Raw genomic sequence first — 20,394 nt, 5'->3', positions numbered from 1 at the left:
CACAGGAGGGCCAAGTTGGCAGTTTGGGTTAAATTAAAGAAGGGACTGAGGTCCCAAAGGGGGACCCAGGTGACCCTTCCAGGTTTCGGCACCAAATATAAGTAGGTTCAGCAAGAGACCACCTAACAGAGTCACTCCTTGGATACAAAGCAGTTTAGTTAAAAACAAACAAACAAACAAACAAACAGGAAAAAAAAACCCTGCTAGGCTGCCTTGGACTGCACACAGTTGAAAAGCTTGTTGGCTTTTATGTGGGTATGTGGCAGAGGGAGGTTGCTCGAAAACTGGAACAGCCCAGGTATTGCATGTGGGCATTCTTTCAGACAGATGAGGTGCTGACAGTTGCAGTTAGGTGCATCCGGCCAGCCTTTAAGGGCTCCAGGAGAAACGATTTAGGTTTCTGTTTCCTGTCGAAGCCCAGCTAAGATATGGGTGAAGTCATTTGCCTTAAAACATTGCCATGGGCACTGCCATTCAGGGCCCACTTTGTGACCTAACAGTAAGGGGAGCAAGGCAGTAAGCAGTGTTCCCTCACGGCCTCTGTTAGAGCTCTGTTCTAGAAACTGGCTCAACTGCTACCTTGCTTTATGTGCGGATGTGGATATATGAAATACACAGATACATGTATATGTAAAGCAACCCTTGTTGCTTTGCTTTTATTTCAGGTATACAAATACTGCTGATATTCCTTCTTCTTTGACTCTTCCTGTCTTCCTGGTCCTTTTTTTTTTTTTTTTTTTTTAATTTCCATCTGTGTAATCCTTAATTCTCTTCATTTCCTCATGGTCTCCAGTGCCCTTTATTACATTTGTATTTGAACTTATTCTTTCTTGAGTGTCTTGTGATCTGTTTATTTCCAGAGTAGCTTTGTCATTTAATCAACAATCTTTTTGAGTCTATCTAGTCATTGTTCCTTCCTTGCTTTTCTCTCTCAAATATTTCTGAGCCTTGTTCTGTTACAGTTAGTTGTTAAGTTTTTGATCTTTGATTTTTAAACCAAAGGTGAGCAATTTCCGTGTATAGCTGTGTTCATTTCTAGCTGCACCATTAAGTTTCTTATCCAAGGTGCTTTACCTGTATTCAAATGTTTGAGAATGTTTCATTCTGGTGAGAACGCTGGCTTATGGTGTCTTCCTACCTCATGGCTGGTTTTAGTGTGTATATATATATATTTGGGGGGGTTGGTTTGTTTGCTTGAGTGATTTATGTGAAGAATTGTCTCCTGCCTTCCTCTTCATTTGGCTCTGTGCGGATCTGTTGGCGGTCGTATACAACTTTGCCAGGCTGGGCTGCTTCAGGATTCCTGGTTGTCAGTCCTGGCTCTGACTCCACCAGAGGCCATGTTGTCTGTGATCAGGTGCCAAGAAAGCTTCCCAGGCCTCTGATTCTGTGGTTTCTTTCCCTCTTGGAGAACTCTAAATGTTCTTCCATTCTTCAACACGTGGGGCGCTTCTGCTGTTTTTGCTTTTCTCTCCCCCAGAGTCCATGCACTTTGAGGACTGCCTTTAACTTCCACCTGCCCCTTTGAGTTCCCTACGTTTTGAAATCTCTCCCTCCTAATCCTCCTCTGGCTGTGTTTGAAAGGATCTGACGTGAACTCAGTTCAACCCAGGCTCCATCATTACCTGCGTCTGCTTTCAAACAATTTTCTTTGGACGTAAGTCGGTCCGCCGCCTATAAACATTTAGAGGAACGTGGAAACCAAAAACTTGACAAATTGTGCTAGGGTTTTCTGACTACACTCTTTTTTATTTTTTATTTTGTTTTGTTTTTGTTGTTGTTGTTTTTAAGACAGCCTTGGCTGTCCTGGACTCACTTTGTAGACCAGGCTGGCCTGGAACTCACAGTGATCTGCCTGCCCCTGCCTCCCAAGTGCTGGGATTACAGGCGTGCGCCACCATTCCTGGCCTCTGCCTACGCTCTTTATTCACAGTTGTTTTGAAGAGTGCTTACCCTTTTCTTTTCATTTCCTGAAAGTAGAGGCTTGTTCTGTGTGTATACTTTCCTCATTGCTTTTCATCACACGTCAAATGCAGGAAGACGCTCTGGAGGCAGGGAGCTAGGGTGCTTCTATTATCTCCATCTACCTGGGGAGCTAATATAAAACTAGGCAAACGTTCTGCCCTGCCCCCACCCCAGGGACGGTATAGTTGAGCCAAACAAACTTAACCAAAATCTCTGTTGACTTCCCATTTTCAGGTTATATTAAGTCAGGATTGATAGAGTAACACGGGAATACAAAAAAGCAGGCAGGTGTCTCCAGAGACAAAATCGCTCTTTAATCATAACTGAAGGGCAGTCCTTGCAGTCCCATTGCAGGATGGAGACTGCGCACACATGATGTGGGGGGTCTTGGGGTTTTATAAAATGGAAAAGGGAGGGGCCAAGCACACGCCTTTAATCCCAGCACTCCAGAGGCAGAGGCAGGTGGATCGCTGTGAGTTCGAGGCTAGCCTGGTCTACAAAGCAAGTCCAGGACAGCCAAGGATAACACAGAGAGACCTTAAAAAAAAAAAAAAAGAGAGAGTCCATCTGCAGGTCAGCTACCCTATAGGCAGGAAGTGGTAGATACCAGCAGCTTTAGTGTGTGGATTGCCTGATCAGGTGCTCCCACAGGTGTTATTGGTCAAGTCAGCTTTCCTTTGGGGGCTTCTCAGTCTTTAGCCTTTCATATTATAGAATAATTAGAGTTCTAGCTGATTTTTTAAAAACGTTTTCATGTGGATGGGCGTTTTGTCTGCACGTATGCCTGTGTCCCACTTGTGTGCCTGCTGCCTGTGGAAGTCAGACAAGGGTGTCAGATCCCCTGGAGCTGGAGTTAGAGATGGTTGTGAGTGGCTGTGTGTGTGCTAGAAATTGAACCTGAGTCATTTGGAAGAGCAGCGAGCACTCTTTGTTTGTTTCTTTGGTTGGCTGGTTGATTTTTGGTTTTTCAAGATAGGGTTTTGGCTGGGCAGCAAACACTCTTAAACTCTGATCCAAGCATTCAAGTTGGGCAGCTTACAACTCCCAACTCCCAGGGGACCTGACTCCTCTGGCCTCTAAGGACCACAGTCATATGCATATACCCACCTACAGACATACACTAATTAAAAAAACAAAACAAAACAATTACTCATTTAAAAATAAAAAGCTACTTTCTCTTTAAATATTAACTGTGAGTCTAATAATGGCATTTACAAAGTCCTACAATGTCATCTGAGGGCAAATGTCTTCAGTTTCTCAGTTGGGCCCTAACAGAGGTCTTGTTGCTACCGATACCATGGCTCTGCTGTAATTGGCACTCACGGTATTCCTCCTCCACTTAATAGGCCTGTCATGTGGTTTGCCCTGGAACAGTCTTCCCCCCTCCCCCTCTCCTGCCTCAGCCCTCCCCTTAACCCACAATTCCCAATTATATTGATACTGCATTTGATTCCCAAATGTGACAGCGCAGCTCAGCTTTTGGACTCAAATTGATGTCTGAATGTTTTATGGGGGCCGCTACAGCTTGCTTTCATAAGAAATGTGGTTTCTGCTAATCTCATCTGCAGAAAGGGGCGTGTGGAAATTGTGAATAAGAGACCCACATCCTTGAACGTGTCATCACATATCTTTGTAGCAGGAGCGGAGACCGTCTATTTGGCAATCTAGATGCAAGCTCATGTTTTCATTCAGGACCCAGGGGGCTCTGCATCGCTAATACCACATCTGTTATTCCAGGACAGGGTCCTCAGAGCCTCATCCCCTGAGGTCTAAGCCTGGCATAGACTGACACCAGTGGCCATGGGGGAGGGGAGGCTTCTCCTTTACCATCTGAACTGAGGGAGCCATCACTCCGTCCTCCCTCACGTGACATACTTTGTGATCAGATGCACAGACCTTCCCAGGGCCAAGCAGGGCTGGGTACAGGCTGCTGGGAGCAGGAGCTAGTGGGACCGATGGTAAACTCTGGTTGGCTACCATATGGCACGTTACACAACAAACTGCCCCAAAGCTTGGTGGTCTAAGACAAGAGAGACTGCCATAGCTTCTATTCTCTGTGTTAACACTTGCAGTTGGGCCAGCTGCTTTTTCTGGGTGGGCCCCATGGTTTCTGTTGGCATCCCTCATATGTCTGTGGTCAACTGTGGGCTGGCTAGTTTTCAGCCACCACTAATCAGTCATACAGACAGAGGAACACGCTGGCTCAGTGTAATCCCAGAGCAAGGCAAACCTAAGTTGTGCCTATAGCCTAGTAAGGATGGCAATGCAAAGTCAATGAGATTGAGAAACCTACAAGTAGAACATTATGATAGGCAGATTTGGGCCCAGGGGTCCCGCTCAAACTAAGGCACCAGCCAAGGACAATACGGGAGGTAAACTTTAAACCCCTATCCAGATCTAGCCAATGGTCAGAATAGTCTCCACACTTGAGCGGAGAATGGGATATGACTTTCTCACATACTCTGGTGCATCTCATTTGACCATGTCCCCTGGAGGGGGAGACCTGGTGGCACTCAGAGGAAGGACAGCAGGTTACCAAGAAGAGACTTGATACCCTATGAGCATATACAGGGGGAGGTAATCCCCCTCAGGAACAGTCATAGGGGAGGGGAATAAGGGGGAAATGGGAGGGAGGGAAGAATGGGAGGATACAAGGGATGGGATAACCATTGAGATGTAACAAGAATAAATTAATTTAAAAAAAAAAAGTCAATGAGATTGTTCTCGTTAGTCTTTAGCTTCTCCACTGCTGCCCAGCCCATGCCCAGTGACGTCATCACAGCTCAGCGAGCTCTAGGGTAGCACTTGGAAGAATCTTGGTAGGATGTAGATAATGGAACAATGGAAGTGAGTCCCTAGGGATCCAGAGTGACCTTCTCCAGATAGAATGTCTACTCCATCAGGGGGCAGTGAGTTTCCCACCTCTAGCAATATCCAAACAGGACTAGAGAGTCTATAACTAGCGCAGGTTCTACGGTCATGAGTTGACAGACAGCAGTGCCAAAAGTACCTGGGCCACCATCCCCGAAGGACGAAGTGGCAGCTGATGGGCTGGACCATCAAGACCTACCTCGAGCATCTTCCCTGGCCCCCTGTGCCTTTAGGCTTTTGTTTCTACATACTCCATTCACCAAATAATGAGTAACGCTTAGCGGCTGCTTCTAGTTCATCCTGAACAGCCCCTTCCAAGACCAAATAAAGGAAGACAAAATGAATGTCTGCGGGGGCGGGGGCGGGGCGGGGGCGGGGACGGGGGGGGGGGGGGGAGGCGGGGACGGGCCACGGGGGCGGTGTGTGTGTGTGTGTGTGTGTGTGTGTGTGTGTGTGTGTGTGTGTCAGGTAACATCGAGAGCCTCTCTCCCTCCGGTGCAGATCTGCATGGCTGGCCTGTGTGGCTAGAGCTAGCCTATGAGCTCCTGGTGTGAGCTGGCTGGTGAAAATAACATAGTCTGCGCAGAAGAAGCCGTAAGCACCTAGTCCAGGCTGTGTGCTTTTCCCAGTGGGAGTGAATATGTCAGTCTTGTCTCTGATCACAGGGTCCCGGTTGCAGGGGTCCTAAATTCTCTAGGCTCTAATGTTTTGTGGGGATGAACTTTGGATACCCAAATTTCTCAGTGGCCTGAGAGGTGGAGGACAGGGAAAATACAAGAGGCCCAAGGGATGGTGTGAGGGAGGAGCTGTCATTTCACTCAAGCCTCAGGGAGCAAGCAGGTCCTTGGTGCTTATGAAGGTCTCTTGCCAGAGTAAAAATCTAGGCACCGTCTCTTCATAAATCTCTTCTCCAGGCGACAGCTGTTTGTTTGTATTAAAGTGGGACCATGATAACGGGGCTATAAGTAGCTCTGTGCTTAGCTATGCAAGGTAGGGTGTCAGAGCAACTGGATCCCAGGAGAGAGAAGCTGAGGCTCCTAGCTACCTAGGAAGAGGGCTGGCTGGTCTGGGGGGACCCTCAGCCTGGTGTGGGCAACCGGATTAACCAAGCAGCCGGAGAGCACTTGATCTTCCTTCCCATGGTGAGTAATATGATCTGGGCTCCACTTCTGCTAGTGCACACCCAACTGCCAGGGGCCTGGTGGCCAGAGGCCATAGCAGGCAGGACACGTCTGAACTGGCTACTCTGCTCCTGCCGGAGAGAAGCATCTTGCAGGCATGAGGACTGAGCTGGCCGAGACTGCCTGGAGCAAGCCTGTGTGAGGCTGGTCCTGGCCTGGCCCCTTCACGCTGAGAGGTGATGGGGAGATCGTTGACATCTTCCAGGTTTCAATTCTTCACAGACGAAAGGCAGTAGTGGAGCAGATGAGCTTCGCATTTTCGCCAGCATTTCCATCTGTGTCAGGAGAAACGCTAGGATTTACCAAATGTTTGAAACACACGTGTCTAGCATGTCAAGAAAAAAAGAGAATTAAAAAAAAAAAAAAAAGAAAGAAACATATAGTTGATTCACTGACATATCCACAAAGCCCAGCGGGTTACACACAATGCTCTTTCCAGGGCAGAGGATGCTGGAAAACCTCCCTGTGCCTCTGTCCTATCATGGATGGAGTTGTTCCCATGTAGCTCTGTCTCTGTTCTTCAGCTCCCCTCTTCTCCACACCTTGGGGAGCACAGCTTGGATGCGCAGTCGGGGCTGCGGTGGTGTTCTCCACCTGACCTACCCAGGTGAGGCCCCTACACAGTCGCTCTATTCCACACTTCACGACCAGAATTCTACCCGTGGCTGCTGTGTAGATTCTGTTTGTCATCATTAAGACAGAGTACGCGACAGAAGCAGCCGAGAGAATTTATTTTGGCATCAGGGATATCGGTCCATCGTAACGGTACGACACGGCAGTGGAAGCAAGCGCGTGGCTTGTTCATATCTCAGTGAGTCAGAGAACAGAAAGATGGGATCTGTACTTATGTGAGCCTCCAACAGCCAGGAGTAGCCACACTGAGGGACCGGCCAGAGTCACTAGCCCAGCAGCTATCTCAATATAAACGGCTTGCTGGAAAGTTCCTAAAAGCATTTACTTTCTTCTCATCAGGTCTAAACTGTTCCTTTTCATAGTCAAACATTTTTCTCTGCCAGTGCACCTGTTAGCTAAGTGTGTTTTATCACAGACGTGACCTGCTTCCAGCGTGACTAACTAGTCAGATCTAAAATTCACAAGTTTACTGCTGGGGGAAAAGCTTCATTTTAGAGAGGTATTTGCCTGGAGATCCCAAAGAGACCCACTGATAATCAGCCCACCGTTCATTAATGTCTGCTTTCTTCAAGAGCTGTATAGGAGGCAGCTCACCATAGCCCTGTGAGGTAGCTGTTATTGTAATACCTGTTTAGAACTGACAAAACGGAGCAGGGAAACGTTAACTTTGCTAGAGTTCTCAACTCCAAGTAGTGGAATTGGTATTCGCACTGAAGGACTCTGGCCCTACTCAAACCTTCTACTGCCTTCATAGTGAGTCTGTCCTGAAAGGTGAACAGACAAGCCCTTGTACACATGTGTTTAGCTTTCTGTTAGGGTAGAGGGTTGGTCAGACTGTGCCGTGTCTGTGTTAGAGAAAGCCAGCATGCTGGACCTTACTGAACAAAGTGGGTTGCCTGTCTATGGGCCTTCCACCTGGCGTCTGGTCTCTGCTTCCTGATCTACCAAGGTATGAGCAAGCTGCCTCAGCTCTTGCCGCCACAGAGTTCGGGGTGGAGCTACCCTGTGAATGACAGCCATGGGTTACCTGCTGTGAAACTGTGAGCCACAGCAAAGAAATCCTTCTCCCACGTAAATCGTCCCGGCTGTGTAGTTTATCACATTTGGCAGCAGGCTCCTATCATATGAGTGGAAACACAGGCCATAATTATCCTGTAGGCACAGGGGAGGAAGAGCTAGCAGGGAGCTGGGTCAAGGGCCAGATACGAAGTGTGGGTTAGGGGTATCTGTGTCTAAAGACACTGTCCAGATGAAGTCAGGCAGAGAGAGCCGGAAGCCGTGCTGGGGAGAGGAGGAGACCTACAACTAGCAGCGAGCTCAGAGTGGCTCTCCGGACCCGGAAGACTGCAGGGCCCTTCCAACATAGGGCCACAGGGGGAGTGGGTGGGATAAAACTCAGGTGGCTTAGCCAGGAGCCAGGTGCGGTTGTCGGGGAGCTGATGACCAGTACCTGGTGTCCCACTCACGGCCCTCCTCAGAGTAACCTGTGGCTATTGATAGGTATTTTTCTACCAACGAAACGAGTCAATTCAAGCCAAGTTAGAGTAAGTATATAAATACAGGTTTATTGGGGCCAGCTCTCGGGTGGGTTGACTGATCTCACAGGTCGAGGTCAGTGAAGTCACCGTGCAGAGGGGGACGGAAAAGCGGTGGTGGTGGTGGGGGGTGTGAGGCAGAAGAAAGAAAGTGCAAGAGGGAAAGCAAAGAGGGGTGGGGAACCATCATGTCTGGATTACTTAGTGAAGAGCCTCTGGGGGAGAGGAAGCCCCGCCCTTGGGCTGGAGAGTCCCAGGTATCTGATGGGGTATGCCAGCCATGCCCTGTAACTGAGGGATGATGGGAGAGAGCCTGGAGGCCAGGTCTGTTTTGGTTAAAAAGGCACCTCAGCTGCTTGTCCCGCATCTGAATCCGAACTGCTTTGTCCAAGGGGAACAACTGCAATTGGAGGCGACTTGAATGTCCTAAGCTGCTTGACAACAATGCCATGCCTAACCATGCCAACAATGGACACTCAGCTTTATGGAAACAACATTGGGTTTGCCAGCCTATGGGGATGGGTAATATGAGTGGTGATTGGTTGGTTGGTTTTTTGGTTTGGTTTTAGCTTTCCCTGAGATACAGCATGCCAGTAAACTCTCTCTTGGGATGAGCCAAGACACTATCTTATGTGTGATTGAGACACACTGAGAAAATACCTCTCGTGCTTACGCCCAGAGAAGAAAGCAGGCATAGGGGAGGATCAAAGAGTCCTGCCTGGATTCCAGTCCCACCCTCAGGGAGGCTACCTGCCCTTTGACCACATTCTGACTTTAGCGAGCCTCTGGTCCCTCACCTGCTAAAGTGTCGTGATGGTTCTGCCCACATAGGTTTGCTACAATGATCACACGTGGCCCAAGGACATTACCAGGACCATGGTGAGCCCCCAGCAAGCAGTAACTACTCAAGAACAACCACTTCACTTCACTGACAGTCATGACAGAACCATCAGGTCCTGAGATGCCCCGGGGGTTTTAATTCTCAGGGGAGGGCTGGAGAGATGGCTCAGAGGTTAAGAGCACTATCTGCTCTTCCAAAGGTCCCGAGTTCAATTCCCAGCAACCACACGGTGGCTTACAACCACATGTAATGAGATCTGGTGCCTTCTTGTGGTAGGCAGGCACCATGTGGGCAGAATACTGTATAAATAATAAATTAATTTAAAAAAATTCTCAGGGAAACTGAGGCAAGAGGAGGCCTGCTTTGTGTCCAACCTAAAATGGTTAGTTTTTAGACCCGAGTCTTCACATGGGCAGCACGTTCTTGTAGTTTTAGCTGTCTGCTGGACACAACCTGGAATCCCCTGGAAGTGTGGAATTATATCCACAAGGTTGGCCCGTTGGCATGTCTGTGTGGGATTGCTTTGATGTTTAATTGAGGTGGGAAGAACCACTCCCGATGTGGCCAGTGCCTTTCCCTAGACAGTGGGGCCTGAACGCTGTGGGACGGCAGGAAGTGAGAAGACAGCAGCAAGAGCCACGCGTGTGTTTATTCTCTCTCTGCTCTTGACCGGATGTGACACTCTGGCTGCCTCCTGTCACAAATGGAGTGTAGCCTGGAATTGTAAGCCCTCCTAAACTGTTTTAGTCAGGGCTGTTTATCACAGCAACAGAAAAGAAACCAGAACACTGTGACTAGCACCGCCTGTAGAGGGCACAGGCGCTGGTGCTTCTTTCTTTCTTTTTTCTTTCTTTCCTTTTTTGTTTTTTTTGGGTTTTTTTTTTTTTTGTTTGTTTGTTTTTTGAGACAAAGTCTCTCTGTGTAGCCTTGGTTGTCTTGGACTTGCTTTGTAGACCAGGCTGGCCTCGAACTCACAGAGATCCACCTACCTCTGCCTCCCAAGTGCTGGTATTAAAGGCGTGTGCCACCACGCCTGGCTTTCTTTTTCATCTTTATCTTCTTTTTTGTTTGTTTGTTTGGTTTGGTTTTGGTTTGGTTGGTTGGTTTTGGTTTTTTTGAGATAGGGTTTCTCTGTGTAGCCTTGGCTGTCCTAGACTCACTTTGTAGACCAGGCTCTGCCTCCTGAGTGCTGGGACTAAAGGCATGCACGGCTACCACCACCTGGCCTGGTGCTTGGTTCTTAAGAGCAATTGCCTGCAGCATGAATTTTGGGCAAGGCCCCTGGGGGGAAGCGTGTTGCACAACTGTCTGTGTAGTTCCTCCCCAGCCTCTTTGTCCCTTTAATCTTCCAGCACCAGGATCAAGCAGGCTCAGACATGTAATCACCCCATGCCGCTCTTCCCCCACAAACCTTCCTCTCTCTTTCTCACAGCGTCTGCTCCAGCCAGGCCCTCCTGTCCTGGCCAGGTAAGCGTCTGGCACCTTAGACCCTAGCAGCCCCAAGCAGTTAGACTGTGTGCCTAGAGACCTCTAGACTCCTGAAGCGCAAGGGGCAAATGCCTAACGTGTCCCACCCTGAGCCCTGCGGGTGTCTTTTGCCTTCCCTGAGGCTTCATATAATTCTTTGGCTTTGTTTTTTGTTTTTCCCAAGTGTCTTCTAGCTCTAAATGTCTTCTTCCGGTGGATTACCAAATTTTGTTTGTATCCCCCCAGAATTTATATTTTGAGCTCATAAGGCCCAGTGCCGGGGGTGTGAGTGTATTTGGAGACAGGGTCCTGAGGGAGGGAGGGAAATGACGTCATACTGGTGGGCCACAGTCATCCACAGTGCAACCGGTGTCCTCATGAGCAGTAACTGAGGAACGACCTGGAAAGATACAGGAAGAGGACAGATGTCTTCAAGGCAGAGAAAGGCGTCCCAAGGCACCGGTTCTGAGAGCGTGTGACTCACTGTTGTGTGCCCCGAAATCCACGGCATTCTCTACATTAGCCTCAGTCACTCAGCCAAGGTTCCCTGCTCAGTGCTGACCTTTCCTGGCTCAGACATGTAATTACCCCACTCACACTTGGAGAAATCTTGAACACGCACACCTTGTATATGAGCTGTAGAGCCGTCAGTGAAAGGTGTCAGGGAAGTGATGTCATGGAAACGCACGTAACTGAAAAAAACTAGACACTGCGCATGCCCCACATCCAGCGTTGGCTAGCGTGGTGTTTCTCCCCCTCCTTCAGGGGCGGTTCCCCACTCTTTCCCCTTCTCAGTGTCCAGCTTTCACTGTGCTTTATGCCTGTTGAAGACTCCTCTCCTCATCTGCAACTGCTCAGCCAAGACTTTGCCTTTTTGGGGGGGTGGAGGTGGGAGTTTTGAGACAGGGTTTCTCTGTGTAGCCTTGGCTGTCCCGGACTAATTTTGTAGACCAGGCTGGCCTCAAACTCACAGCGATCCTCCTGCCTCTACCTCCCGAGTGCTGGGATTAAAGGCATGCGCCACCGCCACCACCGCTAAGACTTTGCTAATAGCGTTTTTCTCTATCTTAGAAAAAATTCCCCTGTGATTTGAGGGTGCAGAGACAGAATCCTTGTTTCTCATTCCTCTGAACCTTGACCTTTGGTGTTGATAAACACAAAAGAAATGGTCTTCAAACCTTACCCCCCGCCCCAGTGCTAGAATTCTCTCTGCACCCCTCCCCCAAACTATACATTATACAGAACCCTAAGATGTGAAACAGAACTTAAAAAAAAAAAATTATAGGCAGTGTTTGGGATGTGGAGGCAGAATAATCAGGAGTTCAAGGCCAGCCTGAGCTACATAGCCAGCCTGCACTACAGATCTCAAAAACTCAAGAAAACGATTACCATGACATTCGGATAATGTAAATTTAAGTATTTACTTTTAAATGAGTGATTCAGTGACACTCCTAGGGCACAAACTGTCCCTGGGTGTCACTAGTGGTGGAGCTGTTACCTCTAACTCTAGAACACTTTTGTCACACCAAAATAAACCCGGGCATCCATCCAGCTGATTCTTTGCCTAGCTCTCTGGGAACCACCATGGTGCTTTCTGTCTACGGACCTGTCAATTCTGGGAATTCTATATAAGTGGAATCACACACTGCGTGGCCTATTGTGTCCGTCTCCACGCATTTCTCAATGCTTCTGACACTTATCAGAGTGGTAGAAGTGCGTTGGCTCCTTTTTATGACTGAATAATATTTCCTTTTGCAGCTAGAAAGCATGTGGTTATCTGGTCATCAGCCCACACCTACACGATTCTGCCCTATTCCAACGCAAAGTAGGGCAGTGAACTCTTTTGCACGCAGCTTTTCCCTGGAGGGGCCTTAAACAACTCTGGGGAGGGTGCAGTGTCCTCCCTGGTGTCCAGGGATCCTTGGGTAAAATGCTGTTTTGCCTCTCTGAGTGCTTCTGTTCTAGTCACAAGCTCAAGGCCCTCTGCAGGGGCCTTCGTTTACTGAGGAGGAAAAAAGTGAAGGTACCGTGGGCGTAGGAGACAGTGGGCAGGAGACTATCTGACTGGATGCCTCTAGCCCTATCAGGTCTGCAGGTCTCCTCCACCCCAGTAGGCAGGGAGCTGGCCTATCAGCAAATCCAGTCATGCAAGTACTTTTTATGACTTCACTGGTTGAAACTCAAACCACGCCTGGGTAAGTTCATTCCCCGCACAGCAGCAGGTGCCAGACTGGCGCGTCATCTGCTTTCCACGAGTTTTCTTTGTCTTTCCATAGTATCTGCAGTGGAATTTCCCCAGGTGCACACAAGAAGCTCCGTGAGCATGTGACTTCTTTCTAGAAAGAGATCTGTTCACTGATCTCATGCACAAAAGCAAGCAAGGCTAGGTGTGACCAATCAGGGGGCGGGTGCAGCATTGGTTAGGATAAGCCTGTCCTGAAAGGAGCCTCTGCTGACGTCACCACGGGGGGAGGGTTGGAAGGCCCCGCTGGGAGGTGCAGATTCCTAGGCAGGAAGGCTTGGATAAAATCAGGCACAGCCCAGGTATGAAGTCGCCTGGCTTGTGACAGCACCAGTGTGGGGAGCGGCTGTTTGTCCAACTAGAGCAGGGCTTGGCTTAGACCTCACGGCTTTTGATGAGGAGAAAATCCAGTTGTTGGAAAGCAAACTTTCTGTGGGCTGAAGCCTTCAAAGTACACACTATCCCTGCAGGTAAGTGGGAACAGGTAGGGGCACCTGTTTTTTTGGCCTGGGACAGCCGAAGGATACCTGTCCTAATGTTCCCAGAGGACGGTTCCAGTGTAACTCGACAGTCTTCTCTTTGCTGTCTCAGTCATACTATGCCAGAGGGAGTTTTGTCATTTGCTTTTGTCTGTTTAAAAGCTAGTTCATCACGGAGCAGGTAGAGGCAGAAGGATGGGGCCATCCTTAGCAATGCAGTGAGTTTGAGGCAACTTTTTTCTTAATTGGTTTTTATGGTTCTTAATAAAATTATTAAATGTATTTAGTAGATGAATATCAAAAATTAAGATTGTACCTGGGTATTGTGGTGTATACCTTTAATTCCAGCACTCACGAGGCAGAGGCAAGTTCAGATCTACTTAGCGAGTTCCAGGACAGCCAAGGTTATAGAGAGAGACCCTGTCTCAAAAAATCTAGAAAGGAAAACCTTCAGATTACAATAGACCGTATAAAATTTAATGTGTAACTTTAGCCTGGTACATACAAGGAAGTTAATAGTTGATTAAGCAATAATGGTTTTAGCAACATTATTTACTTATAAGGAACCATCTTCAAAATGAACAAAAAGAATAAACTGAACAGAACAGTTTTAAATAGATCACTTTTTTTTCTCATTCTACAACTTAGCATGATATATATATATATATATATATATATATATATATATATATATGGTGGATAGTAAAGCAAGTTATCTGAAATTATTGATGGCTGGTGTTCTCTTACTTTAAAAGTTAGGAACAAGAGACTTGAGCCCGAGGGTGACATTCTTGCCGTTTCGTCAGTTTTGAGGTATTTATCTTATCACTACTAGGGATTGAGCGCATGCCTTGTGTATTCTAGGCAAGGGCTCCCTCACTGGGCCACACCCCCAATCCCCAGAGACATTTTCATTGGGCCTGCTTACGATACTTATATTTCATTGATCAATAGCGTGTACTATAGTTACTCCATCAAGGTTGGTTGAGTGACTAAGCAAGCCAATCGGCTAACTGTAAGGTTCGTATTTAAAGTTAGTTTTTATTTTTGTGTGTGTGCATGCACGTGCACATGCCTGAAGTCATATTCCTGCTATAGCTTACTTTACAGAGGTCAGAGGACACCTTCCAAGAATCCTTTCCACCGCCTACTACATGTCAAAGCTAACAAGGACTCTGGTTTCTGGGCTACCTACTCCAGGCTAGCTGGCCTGCAACCTTCCTGCCATTCTTCTGCCTCTGTCCAACCCCCCCCCCCCCAATTTGCTGTATGAATGCTGGGATTACAGATGCCTGCAAACCTACCTGAATTTTTACATAGGTTTTGGGGCCTGGACTCTGGTTCTCCCTGCTGCATGAGGCTGGTGTTTTCTAAGGCACCAGCTTTGAAGAGTGGGCTGATTTTTCAAAGTTTCTGTGCTTTGGTTTCTCCGTGAAGAAAAAAGTGAGGGTGCCAGCTTGGTGCCCGAAGTCTAGTGGTTGGTGTCAGACAAGGGACGCTGCCTCTCTGATAGCCGTGTAGGGTACATTTTAGTTGTGAGGATCGTTAAAACTGTCGCTGAACGTCCCCACAGTGCGTTCTATTTGTCTTCGGCAGCTGCATATGAGTATTTAGTCCTAGCCTGGCTCTGAAATCCCTATTTCCCTCAGCAAGGAGCCTGCTCGGCTTTCATAAAAACACACACAGAAGTGCAGATACATCGACAAGACAAGTGTTCAGAGGGAAGAACGGCAAAAACCACGTTGGCGAGAAGTAGATTTCACGCCTCCTAATGTTTGACAGCAGGCTGTGCTGTCACCAACAGCGAGAAAGCAGCCGCAGCCAGCCGCTGGGAGTTTCCAAACCGACTACAATTGGAAACAGAAAATCCTCCTGGGAGCAGTGTTCCCCAGGGTTCTTGGCATTTGGGACGGGGTGGGGATGGGGGGGGGCAGCTTTTTGTCACTCATTTGTGTGTGTGTGTGCATATGTGTGCACGCTGGCGCTAACTCAGACTCAGGAACAAACTTGCCTTTCAGAAACTGCAGCCAACCCTGGGCGGGGAGTGAAAACACCAGCCGCCCGCCCGTATTGGGAAAGAAGTCTCGGTGGCGTGGTTGCAAAAGAAAAAAAGCCTTCCAAAGTGATTTTTCCATGATGTGGCTGAAGAGATAAACACTTGCCATCCGCCTGGCTCTGAGCTTGTAGAGATGAGCTGAAGAGGAAACCTCAGCTGCCTTCCCACTTTCCAGATGTTTATTCCCTTTCGTTTTTTTTTTTCCAGTCACTCTGACAACATTCTGAGGGACGCTGGGCACCCTGAGTCACCATGGGCAACGAGAACAGCACCTCGGACCACCAGGTGGGTTCAGGAAGCTTGTCTCTCCCACCTCCTGCTGCACAGCTCTCTTTGCTGGCATGACTACACTGTCCCCCCTACATCTCGCCTCCGTCCAGTGAGAGGCGAGCGAAGGCACAGTCTCCACCTGGCCCCATGCGGTGTGCTTGTACCTGCGGGGGCCATTTCTTCATTGCATTTTCAGAATTCCTTTGGTGCTCCGGCTAGCCCAGTTTTTACAAGTCAATGAAGACTCCTTTTTTTCCCCCTGTGCTTTTAAAATTGATACCATGAAAATTAAGCACATCTTCTCCAGATTGTGTCTGCTCTGCTACTTCCATGAGTTCGGCAGAGATTAGAATGATTTGCAAATGTGTGAATACAGAGCTGACTTGATGAGAATAGTTGTTTTTGACTCGGACGAGGTTTCCACAGTTGAAGAGTGGGCTTTTAAGTGTTTTATTGTGTAAGTCTGGGTTAATAACGCATTCCCAAATTTTGCCATTATCCATTTCAAGTCTGAGGATATTAGCTTAGAGCCCTAGTGAACAAAGACAGAAACACTTTCCCATCGTCTCACACAGTGGATTAACGATATGGGCCATTTTGATTGAAGAAGTTGGATTTTAAAAAGCAGCTGGGGCCCAATGTGGTGGCGCATGCCTGTAATTCCAACACTCGGGGAGGCAGAGGCAAGCAAATCTCTTTGTTTCAGGCCAGCCTGATCTCCAAAGCAAGTCCAGGATAGCCAGAGTGACACAGAAAAACCCTGTCTTGAAAAACCAAAACCGAGCTGGGCGTGGTGACGCATGCCTTTAGTCCCAGCACTCGGGAGGCAGAGGCAGGTGGATCACTGTGAGTTCGAGGCCAGCCTGGTCTACAAAGTGAGTCCAGGACAGCCAAGGCTACACAGAGAGATCCTGTCTCGAAAAACCAAAAAACAAACAAACAAACAAACAAAAAAAACCCCAAAAACAAACAAACAAAAAGCAGCAGCCTGGGCTGGAGCATACTTCAATTGATGGAATGGGTGCCACCCAAGCATGTGGACCTGATTCGTATATAAAGCTGAGCTCATTGGCATGTACTTTCAATCCCAACACTGGGGAGGTGGAGACGGTAGGCTCCCTGGGGCTTTACTGGCCAGCCAGCCGGGGCTAATGGAAAACTTTGAGTTTCAGTGAGAGACCCTGTCTCAAAGACCAACTCCAGCTGATAGTGGTCATGGGTGTGGGCGCATGTGTATACAGTGCACTCAATCCTTAATGTCATTCCTCAGGCACACATGTGCCCACACCCATTTGTACACACGTAGGCACAAAATTATATACAAGGCTTGCTTTCTCCCTTCCTTCTTCCCAACAGTCCTTTCTCAGGCAGGGAAATAACCAACGTGAAAAGAAAAAAAGTGACAAGCTCCAGGAATTTTAGGGGACAGGCAAGAAGCAATAGCTGTGGGTATGACACGGTAGGGAGAGGTAAGGACGGTGGCAAACAGGTGGGTCTGGCCTAATGGAGGTGACCGCCCCCCCAACTCCAGCTGATAGTGGTCAGGGGCAAAAGTGGGCCCAGCACAGCAGGATTTTCCTATTTGTTCAAAAAAAAAAAAAATCAGAAATCCATATTTTAAAAAAAGTTTTGGATGTTTTTTAAAAAACATACATTTTAGTTATTGTGTGTGTGTGTGTGTGTGTGTGTGTGTGTGTGTGTGTGTGTATGTGTCTATGGTTGTATCTGTGTGTTTATGTAGAGGCCCAAGGACAACTTCTGGGAATCAGTTCTCTCCCTCTACCATGTTGGTCCTGGAGACCAAACCCGGATCATCAAGCTTGGCAGCACATATCATCTTGCTGGCTTTTAAATTTTTATAACTTTTTAATTTAAGATAATGGTAAATTTATCTATAGTTTTACAAAATACAGAGAGCTTTAAGGGTGACATCTTGCAAAATTAGTCTACAGTTTTACAGTCCAGCTATCCAGATGGCCACAATGGCGGTGCCTTTCCACAGCCAGATAGATTGTTCTTGCTGCCCTTTCTAGCCACGCCCACTTCTCTCCTGACTACCACCCAGAACCCTGGCAACTGATAATATTCTACAGTTTTATCATTTCAAGAATATTATAGAAACAGGGCCAGACAGTGAGCAATATTTTAGAACTGGCTTTTTTCAGCAGAGGTGTGTGTGTGTGTGTGTGTGTGTTCATTTTTACTTCTCTGAGATAAGCACCTAAGTGTTCAATTTCTGGCTCATATAATGATGGCAGGTTTAGTTACATAAAGATTTGCCCAGTCACTGTTTCCCAGTCACCACGCCTTCTTACCTTCCCACCAGTACATGATGAATGATCTGTTTCCCTGAGTCTGAGAAGCATCCCTAGAACTGTCTTGTGCTGGTGGGAACTGGTCACTAGGGAAGTTATGCGTGCTGCACAGGCCACCATCCTTTAGTCACTTAGTGGCAGTCTCAGGTTTCAGACCAACCGTACTACACACTTGTTTTCAAGCTACCCTTTCACAGCTGCCCGATGCTATATCACAGTGCCCACCATGCACCTCTCTCCAACCATCCTATAGACACGGTCACCTTACACCATCATACAGAAGATCCACAGGATACAATAAGATGCTTGAGCCTTGGAGAGAGGTTAAGAGAGGTTGATGCTCTTACAGAGGATGAGAGCTTAGTACCTGGTACCTGATTCAGGTGGTGGTTTGCAGCCTCCTTGTAACTCAATCTCCAGGATATCCCAGTGCACTTTTCTGGCCTCTTTTGGCATCTACACCCACATTCACAGACAGAAACACACACACACACACACACACACACACACACACACACACACACACACTTTTTTTTTCTTTTCTTTTCTTTTTTTTCCACACACACATTTTAAAAAAGATATTTGAAGGAGAAAAAGAAACCAGTCATGAGCAGGGTGGTTGTGATGCACAGCTTTAATCCCAGCACTCGAGAGGCAGAAGCAGGTGGATCTCTGCAAATCCAAGGCCACCCTGGCTTCCAGAGAGAGCTCCGGGGCAAAACAAACAGGACTATACAGAATAACCCTGTCTCAAAAAACAAAACAACAAAAACAACAACAAAAGGACCCAAAAGAAACCAGTTATAGCATTTATTATAATGTGTTGTTTTAATTGTTTATTACTGTTGTTCTCTTACCTGACTACGTTGTGAGCAAACTTCATCCTAGGTCAATGTATACAGCAGAGAGCAGAATCTGTGCAGGCTCAGCGTCACCCATCATTTCTACCCACCTTTCGGGCAGCCGGCAGGGTCTAGGAGTGTTTCTCCCATGAATTATGGACCACTAATCTCTTTGGTGAAATATCTTTTGCTCATTTTACAAACATTATTACTTGAGTATTGGGCTTTGAGAGTTCTTTACATAGTCTAGAAGCCAAACTGTGATTTGTTGAAGTTTTCTTGTTCTGTAGCTTATTTTTCTTTCCATCCTCTATAAGGTCTTATATAAAACAGTATTTGAATTTTAGGAACAGTGTATCTATTTTTCTTCTGCTGTTAAGCCTAAGTACTCTGCCTAGCTCTATATCCTGGAGATTTTCTTTTCTTTCTTCCTTTCTTTTTCTTTTCTTTTCTTTTCTTTTTTTCTTTTTTTCTATTTTCCTGAAATCTTTAAAGTTTAACATTTTATATTTAAGCCCATTATCCATGCATTAAGGTACTTCCATAAGGTACAAGGTTTAGGTTTGAGGTTCATTCGTTTTTCCTTTTTTCCTCTTTCTCTCTGTCCCTGTCTTCCCACCCTATGTTTCTCTCTCTAACACACACACACACACACACACACACACACACACACACTGGGGTCTTATGTACTCAGGGGCCTCTGTTGCTGAGAATAGCCTTGAACTCTTGATCTTCCTGTCTCCACTTCCCTAGTGCTAGAATTACAGGTGTGCGCCACTATACCTGACTTTTCCTTTCTTCCTTTAGGCTAGTTTTGTTTCCATAGCCATCCTCATCACCGCTTCCCCCACCAGAGTGGTACACTTATTAGAACTGGCAAACTCATACTGACACATCTTTTCACCCTCTGCCCGTACATTATGTGAAGATTCATTCTTTATGGTGTACAGTCTGTGGACTTTGACATATGTAACCACATGCACTTTGCACAATAGTAGCATGTTCCTGAAATCCTCTATGCTTGATCTTTCCCCATCCTTCAGGCCCTGGCAACTTCAAAAAAAATTTTTTTTTTAATTTTATCATCAGTGTGTGTCTGTGTAGGTACAAATGTCACAGCATGTATGTGTATGCAGAGGACATCTTTATGGGATAAGCTCCTTTCACTCTTACATGGGTTCTGAGGATAGAGTCTGGGTTACCAGGCTTACAGGACAGGTATCTTTCTCTCAGGAACCATCTTGTTGGTCCAACCACAAACCTGTGTATTGTTGTAAAAGTTGTATCTTTTCCACAATGTCATATAATTAGAATTGTATCTTGTGTAGTCTTTTGGGATTAACTTCTTTGATTTAGCAAACTCTATCTAAAATTACTGTTTCTTTTCATGAACTTGATAGCTCTTTTTTTTTTTCCTCCCAGTACTGAATAATATATCCTATGTACTAGATACAGTTTACTTCTCTGCCCAGGACCATCCCAGATGCTCCCAAGTGTTGCACAGACTTACAGTGAACATCCATCTTAAGTGGACATACGCTGTACCTGCTTTGGGTAGATATGAAGGAGCATGGTTGCTCTATCCCATGATAAAGGGATATCTAGTTTTATAAGAACTTGGCCAGCTACCTGCTCAGACTGTTAGTCCGTTTCACAGTCCCACTGCTGACAAATGGTACTTCCGGTGGGTTCCTGTC

At 47.0% G+C, this 20,394-nt stretch overlaps 1 protein-coding gene across 15 annotated transcripts in view; it reads left to right on the top strand.

Annotated features, from left to right (window-relative positions):
* Window positions 1-20,394, top strand: part of TACC2 (transforming acidic coiled-coil containing protein 2) — a 217,279-nt gene that overhangs the window by 10,203 nt on the left and 186,682 nt on the right. For 6 of the 15 annotated variants that reach the window (XM_084772666.1, XM_084772668.1, XM_084772669.1 and 3 more), the window contains exons 1-2: window positions 13,002-13,205; window positions 15,478-15,555. In XM_084772666.1, the coding sequence (XP_084628792.1) occupies window positions 15,523-15,555 (33 nt within the window). In that variant the 5' untranslated portion in view covers window positions 13,002-13,205; window positions 15,478-15,522. Of the gene's footprint in view, window positions 1-13,001; window positions 13,206-15,477; window positions 15,556-20,394 lie in introns of those variants that run through there. The other 9 variants (XM_084772664.1, XM_084772667.1, XM_084772652.1 and 6 more) reach the window with 4 other exon arrangements.

This window comes from Acomys minous (genome assembly GCF_964271855.1).
Source record: "Acomys minous genome assembly, chromosome: 2".
NCBI classification, from domain to species: Eukaryota; Metazoa; Chordata; class Mammalia; order Rodentia; family Muridae; genus Acomys; species Acomys minous.
This window is presented reverse-complemented; position numbering and strand designations above follow the sequence as displayed.